The sequence below is a fragment of the Sapajus apella genome, unplaced genomic scaffold (assembly GCF_009761245.1).
Source record: "Sapajus apella isolate SASKATOON/1434 unplaced genomic scaffold, GSC_monkey_1.0 scaffold17, whole genome shotgun sequence".
Classification (NCBI taxonomy): domain Eukaryota; kingdom Metazoa; phylum Chordata; class Mammalia; order Primates; family Cebidae; genus Sapajus; species Sapajus apella.
In genome coordinates, this window is record NW_022436957.1 from 11,195,415 (window position 1) to 11,210,958 (window position 15,544).

Sequence of the window (15,544 nt, forward strand, 5' to 3'; positions counted from 1 at the left end):
TGTTTGTCAAGAATTTCCATCTCTCTGCCTTCTGAGCGCATGGTGGGATTGCACTTCCTGGCCCTTTCTGGCTAAATGAAGCAGTGGGTCAAGGGGCTACAACTAGAAGTAATACGTGTCACTTCTGGGCCAGAGAATTTAAGTGCCAGGTTGAGGCTCTCTGGAGCTCTCCCTCCCTCTGTCACAGTGATTCCTAACATTCAAGATTGGATACTCAGCCAGCTTCATCCTCATGTGGAATTGACCCCAGATGAACCAGGCTGGTATAAGCAATAATGTCTCTGTTGTTTATGAGCCACCAAGATTTTGGGAGTGTTTGTTTTCACAGCATATCCTGGCCTAGCCTGACTGATAAAGTATCTGACCGTAGTACTTTGCCATAATTTACCATGACTTTACAAACCACCTAGCAAAAAATGAAAGCATAGGTAGCATTTCTAAGGATCTCAGGGATGAAGGAAAACATCAAGATGTCCAAGTTTGTCCAGACCTCTGTGCAGCCAGATGCTGCTTTGTTCATCTCTCTTTCAGTTACCAACAGGCTAGCATAATGGGCTCAGATTACTTCCTTCTATACCTGTGGCTCCTAAAAGGGAACACCTTATAAGATGGCTTGTGCCTGGAAGGACATTGGAGGGGTCTTTGCTACATCCAGACAAATCCTATCTTATTGCCCACAGGAAAACAGCACAGGGTGAATATACTGCCTTAAAAAATGCTTTAGAATTGTTTTTTTAATCATGAAGTCAGACAAGCCATCATGAGAGTAGGTGTTGGAGATGATTTATTGCAGTAGTTCCTATCCTAATCCTGGATATCTAAAAATCCTGAGGCCTAGTACATCAGTCAACAAATACTGTTTTTAGTATCTACTCTATTACAGGCTTTTCACTGGTGATTGGGATGCTGCAGTAAACAAGACAATTAAGAGTTTCTTTCCTCGAAAAGCTTGTATTCTAGTAGATGGTGACAAAGCAATAAATGTATACACAGGCAAACAAAACATGTCAGGTATGGATGTGTACCATGATGAAGATAAAATAGTATAATGATTTATATATAACACAATTGCCAAACTATGACCCATGGGCCAAATCCAACCTACAGCCTGTTTTTGTATGGCCTGTTAGCTAAGAATAATTTTCTACATTTTCCAATGGTTGAAACATATGTTTTAAAAAATTTCATGATACAGGAAAATTATATAAAATTCAATTTTTAGTGTCCATAAAGTTTAATGGGAACACAGTTACACCCTACATGATCTTCCCTGGCTACTTCTCCAACCTCAACGGCTATACTTCTGGCCTTCACTCAGCCCACCTCCAGCTGCACCAGTCCCCTGGCTAATACCCAGACATCAAAGCCAACTTGTGCCCCTATCACAGTCACTGCACTGATGGTTGCCTCTGTCTTTCTCATTTCCTTCAGGACTCTGCACAGATGTAACTGAATCAGAAAGGTCTCCTCTGATTCACCCAGTATGGTATCCGCTCCCCCTACTTGATTGTCTTCGTAGCACTGATCACACCTGACATGTTACAGATTTGCATATTGTCTGCCTCTACCCACCGCACATGGAATGCAAATTCCAAGAGAATTGAAACATTGTCTTATTTCCTGCTGCATTCACAGCCCCTAGAACAGTGCCTAGAGATACAGGTGTTCAGTAAATACCAGTTGAAAAGATAAATGAATGAATTCTCAAATATTGGAAAGTTCTAATGAGAGACAAGGGAGACTCTTTATGAACTAGGACATCACAACCAGCTAAGGCTTTCATGATGCAGTAGCGGGGTGGGGGGTGGGGCTCAGGGTGTCTTTGCTGTCTAATGCCCTAGTATCTCAATAGGGACTTTGAGAACTAGTGGCAATGGAGACAGAAAAGTGAACTTACCACCAGAAAAGCAAGGGAAGAAGAAATGTTTCCATCTCATCTCTGTCTCATCTCAGTCACATTTCCAATTATATACAGTTTTCACTCTCTCTGCTCATCCTAAGTTATAGGAAAAAGTTGAGCCTAGAAATGTGCTCAGAAACAATTTTACTGCCATTTGTGTGCTTATTTCTGTAGCACCTCCATCCAACTGTGGTAATTATAAATGTATCTGGGAGTCCCAGATTTTATTACCTCAAGTTCTACATGGAATCATGTGTGTGTGCAAATACTATATTCTCATTCCAGAAATTGTCTTTGGGATTTATAGTAAACGTTTATCCACAGGTCTAAAACAGAATTTTTATGTTAAGAAATAAGTCATACAAGGAAGTACTATATTGAAGATGTAAGATATTGAAGGTTCTATTGTATCCTGGGTACCAATAATATGAAAGTTTCAGTCACCAGTTACAAGTGAGTAACTGGGTTAAAACACATGTGTTTAGAAGCATATAATTCTATACATTTATCTACAAGGTCATAAAGAAGAAATTAATGGAAAGTATTTCAGACATCTTTGTGCCAAGGACTGTGCCTGACAGAAAAGTGGACAAGAGCTTGTTGGGCCGTTTGACCAGCATCAAAGTCAATGGACTTTCCTGTATATGACTTTGGATCTGCATATAGGGCACGGAGTAGGAGTGGGACTGCTTCCTGGAATTAAATAAGGAAAATACACCTCAGTCCTTGTTATTCAATTCACTGTAGAGACAACTTCGGGAGAAGGCAAGCGACACAAAGGTAAAGAAGTCTTGTGAGTCATGTGGCTTCTCATGAAAGTTAGAAGTATCCCATGTTCCTGTGGATCTTGGACTGATTCTAGTCTTACACAGAATGTGAATGACTCCATCACCCAGCAATATTCTTCTACCAGTGTAATTAAGAAAAAAAGGTAGATAGGCCAGGCGCGGTGGCCCACACCTGCAATCCCAGCACTTTGGAAGGCTGAGGTGGGTGGATCTCAAGGTCAGCAGATTGAGACCATCCTGGCCAACATGGTGAAACCCTGTCTTTACTAAAATACAAAAAGTTAGCCAGGCATGGTCGTGCACACCTGTAGTCCCAGCAACTCAGGAGGCTGAGGCATGGGAATCACTTGAACCTGGAAGGCAGAGATCAGGCCACTGCACTCCAGCGTGGTGACAGAATGAGACTCCATAAAAAAAAAAGAAAAAGAAAAGGAAAAAGAGTGGATAAAAAATATAGCAGTATACAGGGAAGATAAAGCAGAAAGAAACTAATTCTGTCAGACAAAAAAATTATGAAAGCCTACCATGATCTGGTATTCCTTTGTTGCAATAGTGACATGTCTTCATCAGTGACATTGAAAAGATTTATGAAGGCTGGCTTCCGCCAGCATCTTCAGAAGACTCACAAAATTTCTGGAGACAAGAATCGTTTATTAAATAAACAAGAAATAGCGCTGGCCAGAAAGCCAATGTGAATGGGAGGACAGCAAGGTTGTACATACTTATTTACCAAATGTCCAGAGTGTCTACCACATTGTACTTAGGGATGTCACATACAGATGTGCTGATATGCATGAAGCATCCTAGAGTTGTACAGTGCACATCTTGTGCAACTGTATATGACTGTCTGAGCTGTATTAAAAAGCTGGAGAAAATAGAAACAAATAAATGCCACATCTAGTCAGTAATGTGATTATATTAATGAACCATGCATAGATACTGGATTAACCTTATTTCTAGAGGAAAACATATTCTTCTTAGACTGAGAAACAATGGCTAAACAGTATACACAGTAGATTTGAAATCTCGAATTGAGATTTTCAAACAGATTTGTCTCAAATCACATGTTCCATGCACTGTTGACTCCAAACAGCTATCATTGCAAGCACAAGTGGCAGGACTAATGAAATTAGCAGGCCTTACACCCAAATGGCATTAAACACAATTGTCCAGTGTACGGCCAGCTGTTTCATGATTGCTACAGGAAAAAAAAAATTATTCACAGACACGTAGAACGATCTCAGAGGCAATGCTAATCTAAGCTGGAGAAGTGAACAACGTTCAAAGCTAGAAAGTGAAAACTGGGCATCACCAACCATTCTGGAAAACAGGTGGTTAGAAGAGGAGAGGCGGAGGAGAAGAACATATACATGGACCAAGTACTGTGGAAAACTGTAGAAATTTCTTATAATAAATAAAACATTTTATTTCACAAAGCAAAAAAAAAAAATTCAAATACCACCATCCTAAACCATTACCATCATGAATATGTTTTCATACTAAATTTTAATTTTAACAAGAACTTTAACATTTAGAAACATGATTTCCTCTTAGATTTTCTTTTTTTTTAAGTTAGGGAATAAAGAAAGCTATAACCAATATTATATATCTCATTATCCCTTACCATCCAGTCACATGTATGCCAAAACTTCTGTTTAACTGTAGGCAATCCTTTCTTTCATATCAGAAATAATGGGGCTGGGCAGATGTAAGTTCAGTATATGTAGGTTCACTTTTTAAAAGAAATTATTTTTAAAGGAAATTCTGACATATTCTGAAAAAAACTGCTAATCGTGTTAGTAAATACAGAATGAAAAAAATTGCTAAGCATATTAGTAAGTATATAATGCTTCACCCTCCATGTATAAGACTTGTCTTCTGTCACATGCAAAATCAGCTGCTTTCCTTTGTTGCTTCGTAACAAACTCATATATTAATAGTACATTCAAAGCATTTAAAACTTCACAGTGCCCAGGACACCTGAGACATTCTTGGCACTTGTGCTCTTTAAAAGAGCTAAGCAACCTAAAGAATATGACTTATGTCCAACAATTCAAAGTCTCCTTTATTACACCATCAGATAAAGTGACGTTTTACAAGGAAAACGGAAACATTTTAAAACTTGAGGAGTCCAGCACATCTAAAGGATTCCCATTTTATGAACTTACAAAAAAGCTGGATAGTCTGAAAAGTCTTACTTCAAACAAAACAGACTGTTTTCTTCTGTTACTGTTACCTATACTTACAACCAGATTCCCTATTACCTATAATCTGGCCTTGCGGTCCAATATCAAGGCTGGTGGCAGTAAAATGGAGCTGAAGACTGATTTCTCCCATGTACATTTGGAATTTGAGAAGTTAGAAAAGTGCTGGCTGCCAGACAAGGTGACTTTCTACTCACCCCCAGCTCAGTGTTCACCATTTTTTAATATCAACCCCCATCCTCACCACCAGCGCCAGCCAGGAGCCTTTTAAGACATTTTTCCCCTACAAAATTTGAATACGGATATATTAAAATACATACCGTATTTTAAAATACATACCATATGTACCTTACGTATATCTGTGCGTTATGTATCAAAAGTAAAACTTTTTTCATCCCTCCATGAACCAAGTTTTCCCTGCTGGGGGTGATATCACCCCTGTTGGAAATGCATGTCTTAAACAACAGCTACAAAAACTCAAATGCACATTTAATTGTCTTTTCAAGGCCAGAAATTTCTAAATCAATAATGATTTAGCATCACCTCAGCCAAAACAATGACATCCAAATTATTTTCAAAATAGAAGCTGAAAATATATATCAACTATGAAATGCATAAAATTGGGCCAAATATTGTTCCAGCACTCAGTAACACTCTGGTTAAACTTTGCATTACTCTCAATTCATTAAGCTCTATTTGATGCTTTTTCATAGAACCAAATATTTGATTAGTGTTGAATTTTACACCTTTCAAGAAGCAAAAAACCAAACGCTCTGTGAGAAAACACTTTTCTGGATGACCACAATTGGTAATTTGCAAAAACAGAAACTGTCCATAGAAAGCACTGGAATTTTCAATGTATCAAACAAACTAACCTCTGCTGCTCACAAAGACCTGAAAATAAATGGCCCACAAAGTTATCAGTTATAAAAACAAATCAATGTTTCATTAAAAAACCACTGTGCCATCTGCATATGCAATCTAGGAGAAACTTTTCTATCCAAAAAGATTGCAGACTGCTTGTGTTCTACCATAACTTCAAAAAACAACCAACTCTCACCCCAGCATCTTCAAATACTCATGGCCAGAAGTTTAGTAAGACTAATAAAAAGAACAGCCACTAACAAATGCAGGCTATATCCTGTCCAGTTTACTACCAGGATATTTCTGCATTTTTATATTGTTTCAAAAATAGTAAGGGCAAAGAAAGTCCTCTGTATGCGCCAATAAAAAGAACTTCATTACATTAAAAATTGAGCTTACCTACCTTCACTGGTCCTTGTTCATTACTGGAGCCCTGCACCAGCTGGACGTACAACATCATGAAAATATTCACCGCTACCCACTCTCCGTACATTTTGAATATTTCAATATCCACTGATTACTAAGCAGTTGACATCAGGCAGCTAGAGAAAATTGTTTCAAAAGGCATTCTCCAGAAAGAAAGTTCGAAATCCCCAAACTTCACATAGAAAACCAAATAATCAGTTGTGATCAAAATCCAATGAAATGATTTCAATTAGGCAAGGTACAATTTTTTTGCACAATCTTACAGATGAGGAGAGATGAAAAAAATGTTAAATGTTCTCATGCTCCAAAAATAATCAGAAGGCGGACATGTCTTCCACCTGAAATTAGAAAGCACTTTAAATTTATTTCATGTCCAGCAAATAAAAAAAAAAAAATCTCTCCACCGTATGCCCCAGGTTCTAGTTGCTTTGTAAGGAAGTGGTGTGGCCACCAATGCTTACAGCTACAGAAAGCTGGAACCCAACTCTGGATTGAAACTTTTTTTCACAACCTTCATGGAAGCTTGCAGAAGCATGTGTCTTAAATCTGACACAGATTTTGGCAGAAAATGCAGAGAAGCCTTGGCTGTAATCCTGTTGCGTCCCTACCAATAGCAGGGCAGTTTTAAGAACTAACTCAAATGTTCAGGCCTGCAGTTATTTTAAAGCAGATAACCTGTAACATGAAACCCCAGCACATAGTCTTGACCTTTGTATCTCAGTACGATTGCTTAAGAAGGATGCTCATGCATCTGCTGCCAATGACACAAAGAAAGCAATCAAATATGATTTTAAAAACCTGCACATGCACAAAAATAATAAAAACATCCATCCATACATGCAAAAAAAAAAGGCAAACATACACAAAATGACTTTTTAAACAGAAGCTCAGTAACTTAGGTACAAATGAAGACAATGATTTTTAAAGAAACAATAATTAGGTTTATTTGCATGTGCCAGGAAATATCCTACATTTATTGTTACAGCAACCACATTATCACTCTAGTGTGGAATTCTTTAGAAGCATTGGCTAAATCAGCTTTAGAAATGGAATGCCTCAAATGGCTCGATGCCACAAATGGCAAAATTCTAGGACACATCGAGACCTATTCTTCTGCTCTCCACTAGTTTCCAATCTTTGATTTCCATGTTTTGGCCCTTTCAAACCCATTTTTTGCATTTCTGAAATCAAGAATGGCCTGAGAAATCTCTTCACTGGTGTTCATCACAAATGGACCTAGGGCAGAAACAGACATTCAGAAAGTTCTGTGTGACATTTTCCTCTACCACTAGAAACGGTATGTATTTCTGTAGTTCTTAATTTAAAACAAAATCCAAGCACATCCGAAGAGTAGAAGCTTATTTTCACAGTGTTCAATCCCCAAGGACTGTAAGATGAGTGTCTTGACTGGGATTGTGTATGATTATTGATTATAAAGACCAAACTTCGGATAAATGCAATGGCATCTCACCCATTCAGTACAGGTTTCTCATCAGCAATGGTGATATTTTTTATTAAAAAGAGTCTTAGATTTGGTTCTATCACAACTGTTTTTGTAGTTATTTTTATAACATTAGCTGATGTCAATAACTGAACCCATCTGATATAAAGAATTGACAAATCTTATCATAGCTTTGGTGTCTACGCAGCATATAAGGCTGTATACTTATTTGAGGATTCTAAGTCATTTCTAAAAGTTAGCAGCACCTATTGACAATAAACAGAAGATTATACAAATTTCAAGTCCAAAATCATCATTCTTTAAAGTTTTCTAGGGGTTGGCAAATTTTTTTCTAGGAAGGGCTAGATAGTATGTATTTCAGATTTAGTGAGTCAAACAGTGTCAGTCTCAACTACTCAACTCTTTCATCAAAGTGCAAAAGCAGCCTATCTATTACCTATCTATTAAGTATTTATTGAATGCCTACTGACATAGATAGTACAAAAATGAATAGGCATGGCTGTGCCCCAGTAAAACATCATTTACAAAAACATGCAGTGGGAAGATGTAGCCCATGGACCATAGTTTGCTGACGCTTTTGTCTAATTGCTGGGTCTGAACTCAGGTTTTGCTAAAAATGTACAAGAAGTCCTCCCCTAATCTACCAGGAGGCAATGTGTGTTTCTTGCCCTTTCTTCATATATTGTAGGGACAGAGAGGCAATGGACTGTCTCACTCTTGTGATCTGCTAGATAAACAAAGCCAGCTTTTATATGGCATTGACAGTGTCTTCAGAACAGTTGACAGACTTGTTCACTCAGTATATGTCCTCATCTAACCTGCAGAGGTTCCTGACATTCCTTTTATGGAACTTCTGCTCTAAGGAGGCTTTCTCTGGAAGATTATGATTAATATATAACTGTATTGCTTAGAGGAAATAAAACATTCAAATTTCTTAACCATTGTTATCATATCAACACAGATTTGATGATCACTATAATTTAAATCTTGAGAAGGAAGACACAGGATAATATGCCTTGATGATGCTGAAATCTTTGGAGAGGTTGTGGGGAATAGAATACAAGGTAGGGAAAAAAACCCAGGCAGCTAAATTCATTCATTCAATCTCCTATCTATTAAGTATTTATTGAATTCCTATTAAATGACAGACATTGTGCTAGAAGCTAGAAACATAAAGATGAAAGACAAATAAATGGCAGACTCCCTCTCCTCAAGGGCTCAAATCTATCACACAGATATGAAAACAAATCATTATAAAACTGTGTTAAATATGGAAGGATAAAAGTATGTAAAAACTATAAAATCGGCACAGAAAGGGGAGGAGGGGAAATCCAGGAAAGGATTCACAGAGGGAGTGATGTTTGAGCAGTCACACATAGAGGAAAGGCATGTTCAGGATTAGTATGCTGGAAGAATACTGGAGGGGATAGGGGTACGGTGGTGGAAGGAGGGATCAAAGGAAGAAAAAGACTGGCAATCTGAAATGTAGGAAGAAGCCAGACCCTTCTGGGCTTTGGATGCAATCTACAGGAAGAAATTTAGACCTACTTTTGCAAGTGATTACGAATCACTGTAAGGTTAAATAGGGAGTAATATAATATGATTTATAATTTTTGAAGAAGACTTTTGCATCAGGGTAGAACAGGTGTCTAACTTGGGAGGCTGAGATGCTGGTGGAATTGTTAAGGGTATTTGAGATACAGGATATGGGAGGCTTTGGATGGAGCCAGGTGTTTGGTTCCAGGTTTTTTTTTTATACTATAGAGTCTTGCTCTGTCACCCAGTCTGGAGGGCAGGGGCGTGATCTTGGGTCACTGCAATCATTGTGTATATCTGGGAATTCACGCAAGGCGGGGAAATGCAATGGGATTTTAATGGATGTTGAATTTAATAATTAGTGAAGTGGACATGTGTTTTGTAAGCATTTATTTAAGTAATAAGTTGGGTTTTAGTTGCTTTTAGATGTTCCTCATTTAATCAAACAACAATGATATGAAGAAGTCAAAACCCAAAGAGTTGAAGTCATCGTTAAGGGTACTTAAGCCAGGATTTTCTGCGTCTATGTACATTACTATTTCTGCTATATCAGTTATCTCTACTCATTTTTCTTAATAAACAAAGAATAACTTTACTATTTTAGAAATTTTAAAATACTGTTCTTAAGAGTTTCATTTTTTTTTTTTTTTTTTTTTTACTAAAAATGCAATAGACTACAGGACAGTACTGAAATCACCATTGTTTTTGATAAAGATAAAAAGGATGTTAAAGTTCCCAACAGACTGCAGAATCTTTTTTCAAGTTAAAATTCCCTATGACATAATACAAAAATACGATTTTTGTTCTTCCCACAGTTCCAAACTCAATATCCTACACATGATAGGCATCTAAGAAATGTTTCTTAAAAAAAAGACATGAATAAACATCATGTATATATTTCTGTCTGATGACAGAAAAATTAAACAAAATCCTCAGATCTGTAGATGGAGAGATAGGACAAAAAAAATACAGCTATTCTTCCCAACAATACTATACATGTATACTGTTTTCAAAGAAAAAGAAAATCAATCAAGAAAATCATTGCCATTTTGAGCTTACCATGCTGGACAACTGGTTCTCTTAATGGCTCTCCAGCAATTAAGACAAAGTGACTTCTCTTGGGATCCTAAAGTTAACGAAGAAAACATCAAACAATAAACAGGCTTATTTTCGAAGGTCAAATTGGAAACAATTTGAAATTGACATGCTAGCCACATGGGCAATGTCCCTAATTCTGAATATAATTTTCAGAAATATTTTCTGTGGAACACTCATTATGGAAATGCTTATTCCTTAAGTTGTTTAGTAGCAACTAGAACTCAAGAATAAGTGCAGGCCACCAAAATATTAACATTTTCAAATTTGAGAAGGAGAATTAAATTAAGATTTCTTTAACTGGAAATATCTTCATGACAAACTATGAGATTAAACTGGCTTATCATGGGATTTATCATTTCTCAGTAACCACATAATTTTTTTTTTTTTTTTGAGAAGGAGTCTCATTCTTTCACCTATGCTGGAGTGCAGTAGCATGATCTTGGCTCATTGCAGCCTCCACCTCCTTATTCAAGCAACTCCCCTGCCTCAGCCTCCCGAGTAGCTGGGATTACAGGTGCCCGCCACCACTCCTGGCTAATTTTTTTGTGTTTTTAGTAGAGACAGGGATTTTATCATGTTGGCCAGACTGGTCTGAGACTCCTGACCTCAGGTAATCCACCCACCTTGGCCTCCCAATGTGCTAGGATTACAGGCGTAAGCCACCATACCCAGCCACCATATAATTTTTAAAAGGGAAGATTAGTTATGTAAATCAAAAAGAAGATTTTATCATTTTGAAAATTATTACTATTAATGTAAAATATGCTCCAGAAATATTGCACTAAATGGAACCTTATAAAAACAGCATCCAAGAGACATCTGCTCAGGCAAATTTCTTTCCAAAAGAGTCCTATTATGTTAAAGTCACTAAAAGTTTTTGCTTAGAATTAAGGATTCTATTTTTTTCCTGAAATGGGAAAAAATATTAACCATAGTATCCAGCGCTAGTATGGATGCAGGGAAAAATACACATTCATATATCATTTAGGAGATTTTCAATTGGTGCAGTAATCCTTCAAGAGAGCAATTTGACAATACGACTGAAAACCCCTCATATTTCTAATGTCCTCCGATCTAATAATGACACTTTTAGCAATATAGTATAAGGGAATTTCACTATTGTAGCACTATTTATCACAGCAGAAATTGAAAACCGTTCTCCAAAAATGAGGGGTTAAATAATTATATGTTTACAAGAAAAACTATCATATGGCCATTAGAATTCATTTTTTCAACAAATATTTAAGTGTGTAATGAAATGTTTGTAATATACTGTAAGTTTTATAAATGTCACAAAATGGTATGTATATACTACGGTTTAAAAATACCAAGATGTTGGCATTTGTTATTTCTGAATAATGGGAACTAAAGCAAATTTCATTTTCTTCTTTATGCTTTTCTGTATTTTTTTTAAAAAATGCTACAAAAATTTGCTAATTTTAAAAGTTAAAAAGAAATATAAAATATATATTTTCTAAAGTTTGTGTTTGGGGAGTTGTTTTATAATCAAATGCATTTCTGGTTTAATAATCATTAGATCATTTCATTATATAAAACTATTAAGCATTTTAAGTAATTCACATGTTAAAGCTGTAAGGGTCCTATATTTATCAAAATCATGCATACATCATATATATATATACACACACACGCTTTTCAGTAATTTTATTTATTAGAAATGGGTGTTTGGTTTGAAATTAAGGAGAACTGTAGTTCTGTTAGAAGTGAATTACATATATACTTAGATATACTTATATGTGGTGTTTTGTGCCCTGGTAACTTACTTGAGACAACGTGGCAGTTAGCTATAACAGGTAGAGTCAGAGGTGCTGCTAGACCTCAGATAGTCCTAATCCTCCTGCATGCCATGTCCAGCTCTTCTTCCTGACTGCTAATTCTGCTGACTAAGAGCAGCTGCAGCCCCATCCCTAGACACTAGACTGCAGAATTACAGACTTCTCCACTAGACTTCTAGATCCATTTCCCTTTTGTGGCCTCATTTCAGTGCCTGGATAGGCTTGGCATTCCAGATTAACTGGTTGGTGACTTCTCTGATTCCCCAGCTTCTACTTTTCTATTTCCATTTCCACAGCTCTTCCCATATGCAAATCCTCCCTTTCTGAGAAGCTGTCTTGTGACTGCCATCTCAGGAGGAATCCCAAGCTAACCAAATGGGGCCACCTAAAGCAGAATTGAGGCACCTCTAACAACAGCCCCAGCAGAGTCCAGCTCCCAGCCTGCCGGCAACATATGTGACCCCAGAGAAACCAGCAAAAGAACCCCCCATCACCTGGAGAAATAATAAATCATTGTTACTTTAAGCCACTACATTTTAGCGTGGTTACTCACTAATAGATAACTGAACATTATAATTTTCTTTTCAGGCTTCTTTTAGGTTTATCTGATTTAGAATAAAACAATAAAGCCAAAATGGTTATGCACTTTAAAATGAAGCCTTCAAAATTTTTGAAACTTTGCCTCAATTCTAATATCGCATATTTATAAATATGTAAGTCAATATTATACTACGTCATACTTCTACTAATGCAAAGCTCTTTAATTAGAAATTATTACAATGTTACTAGTTCCAAAAGATTTGTTACTGGTTTCAATAAAAAATTAATAATTAATTATTTAATCTTCCACAGATTTAATAAAAACTATCATGTTTCACATGACTGAAATTTGTTTCCCTTTCCTGCCTTCAACTTAAAAAATAAATGGGACTGTAGGGTACAATGCTTTCTTCAAAAGTCTTGATTTACTCCCTACAGTCCCAGGGCTGGGGTCATTTAATATATCTGCTCAGTTATGATATTTTGATCACTTCTTTACATTTTTTAAAGTCTCTGTTTAACCATTCCAAGGCCTATATTTATTTATGCACCATCACCTTACTTATCCATAACCCAACTAGCTGTCAAAATAGGCAAACATGAACCTAGATGACACTTTCTTTCCTTAGCCCACCTTCTTTAGTGAAATCTAATAATCTTTCCAGATATACCAGAAAGTAGAGTGATGATGAGGCTGAAAGTCTCAGTTGCTGTTGCCTTGAAAAGTTGTCTATGATGACCTTGTCTATGGTGTCAGATGATGAAAATCATGCAAAAGCCAAGAGAATTAAAGACCTATTTAAAACCCAAGTCCTTACATGGCTCTAAATTAATGCCTTCATGGGATTTGATTTTTAAAACCCATATAAAAGTAGCAGAGGTCCACTCACTACTTCATGTATAATTACCCCAACTAACGTTCACCATCTTTTGGCACCCAGACCATGTCTTTTGCTTTGGTGCACCTTCTTAGGGTTTCTGTTACAGAGTTGGGCTCTTCTAGGTTTACTTAATAATTGACTTTTTAAAATTGCTCTTGTTATTCCATAAGTATTGTTGCCAAGCTATGTCTCGAGTTCCACTGATACTGACAATAAATGATCAAAGCCCAGGTGAAGGTTTTATGGTTCACTTAATATGTTGATAACTTCTAAACTATGAATAGCTACTCAGTTGGTTTCATCAACTATAAGTATAAAGCTCAAGATGGCAGTAGGATTCTGAGTATGAATCTAAGGTGGGGTCCGCAACTCTCAGGCCATGGACCAGTACTGATTGGTGGTCTGTTGGGAACTGGGCTGCACAACAGGTGAGTGGCAAGTGAGCTAGTGAAGCTTCATCTGTATATATAGTCACTCCCCATTGCTCCCATTACCACCCAAGCTCTGCCTTCTGTCAGATCAGCAGTGGTGCTGGATTCTCATAGAAGCACAAACCGTATTGTGAACTGCACGTGCAAGGGATCTAGGTTGCATGCTCATTATGGGAATATAATACCTAATGATCTGTCACTGTCTGCCATCACCCCTGGATGGGACCATCTAGTTGCAGGAAAATAAATTCAGGGCTCCTACTGATTCTACATTACAGTGAGTTACAGAATTATTTCATTATATATTACAATGTAATAATAATAGAAATAAAGTACACAACAAATGTAATGCTCTTGAAGCATCCCAAAACCATCCCCAGCCACCGCCCCCCTCCCCCATCTAAGGAAAAATTATCTTCCATGAAATTGGTCCCTGATGCCAAAAAGGTTGGGGACTGCTGATCAAAGGGCATGTTTTTGCTTCAAAAACATTAATTATAGTGATACAATACCTGAAAAAATGACCAGAAAGAAACTGAGCTGACTGGGTGCGGTGGTTCACGCCTGTAATCCCAGCACTTTGGGAGGCTGAGGCAGTCGGATCATGAGGTTAGTAGATCAAGACCAGCCTGGCCAACATGGCGAAACCCTGTCTCTACTAAAAATACAAAAATGAGCTGGGTGTGGTGGCGTGCACCTGTAGTCCCAGCTACTCAAGAGGCTGAGGCAGGAGAATTGCTTGAACCGGAAGGTGGAAGTTGCAGTGAGCCAAGATTGTACCACTGCACTCCAGCCTGGTGGCAGAGTGAGACTCCATCTCAAAAAAAAAAAGAAAAGAAAGAAAAAGAAAGAAACTGAACTTTAGCATGACTTATTGCATGTATTTGTTCTTACCAGACTTCATTGTTTATACTTCTTGGGTCAATGAAAAGATCAAACAATTAGCTGTTATCAGCTTTAAAAATTAGTGGTTTAAACACCATGAACTTTTATACATAAACAAGCAAAAAAGTTGTCTCTAGCTTTAACAGGATGTTTTATTTTCTCTTTCAATGTTTCTTTTAATCAAATGCTATATATAGTCAAATATTAATATTTATTATATTAATGAGTTTTCCATGAGTGGTGCCAGCTAAAAAGCATTGTTACTCTGAAGTATGGCTTTGATGACAGCCAATGAGGTATTGATTCTCTACCTTGGTACACTACTGGTGAGCTTGCTAATCTATGAGGGTTAAGACCTTCTCAATAGGATACCAGTATAAACATGGGTCTAAGGGTGATATGGAGCCTTTCATATAAAACTCTTGTACTCCTGATCATGGAGCCATCAGGGCAACCATCACTTAGGAGAAAGTCCAGAGTACCATCTGTGGGTCAAAGCAGCACAGGAAGCCTTAGTCCTTGAAACAGAAGCTATTTTGGGAAGACTGGTACCAGTCTAGGATTAAATGTCCAGAGTAGGACTCTGAAAAAGTTCTAAGATGGAACAGGGAAACCTGGGGCAGAGAGAAGGTGTGATCTTTTGCATCATCCCTTCCTTGTTCTCCTCTCCTGCCCTAGAGACTGGCCACTATAGGAGATACTGCCCATACTACTGGTCAACCAGGAAAATGGG

The 15,544-nt window shown here is 37.3% G+C and overlaps 2 protein-coding genes across 5 annotated transcripts in view; both read right to left on the bottom strand.

Moving 5' to 3' along the window:
• The window catches only part of VEGFD (vascular endothelial growth factor D), a 37,063-nt gene extending 30,058 nt beyond the window's left edge, over positions 1-7,005 (bottom strand). For 2 of the 4 annotated variants that reach the window (XM_032285960.1, XM_032285959.1), the window contains exon 1: positions 6,160-7,005. In XM_032285960.1, coding sequence (XP_032141851.1) covers positions 6,160-6,249 — 90 coding nt within the window. In that variant the 5' untranslated portion in view covers positions 6,250-7,005. Of the gene's footprint in view, positions 1-6,155 lie in introns of all 4 variants that reach the window. The other 2 variants (XM_032285958.1, XM_032285961.1) reach the window with 2 other exon arrangements.
• Positions 7,006-7,100: 95 nt separating this feature from the next.
• The window catches only part of PIR (pirin), a 120,663-nt gene continuing 112,219 nt past the window's right edge, over positions 7,101-15,544 (bottom strand). Inside the window, exons 10-11 of the mRNA XM_032285962.1 lie at positions 10,240-10,306; positions 7,101-7,418 (exon numbers count right to left, since the gene is read on the bottom strand). Of these exons, the coding sequence (XP_032141853.1) occupies positions 7,306-7,418; positions 10,240-10,306 (180 nt within the window). The 3' untranslated portion in view covers positions 7,101-7,305. The remainder of the gene's footprint in view (positions 7,419-10,239; positions 10,307-15,544) is intronic.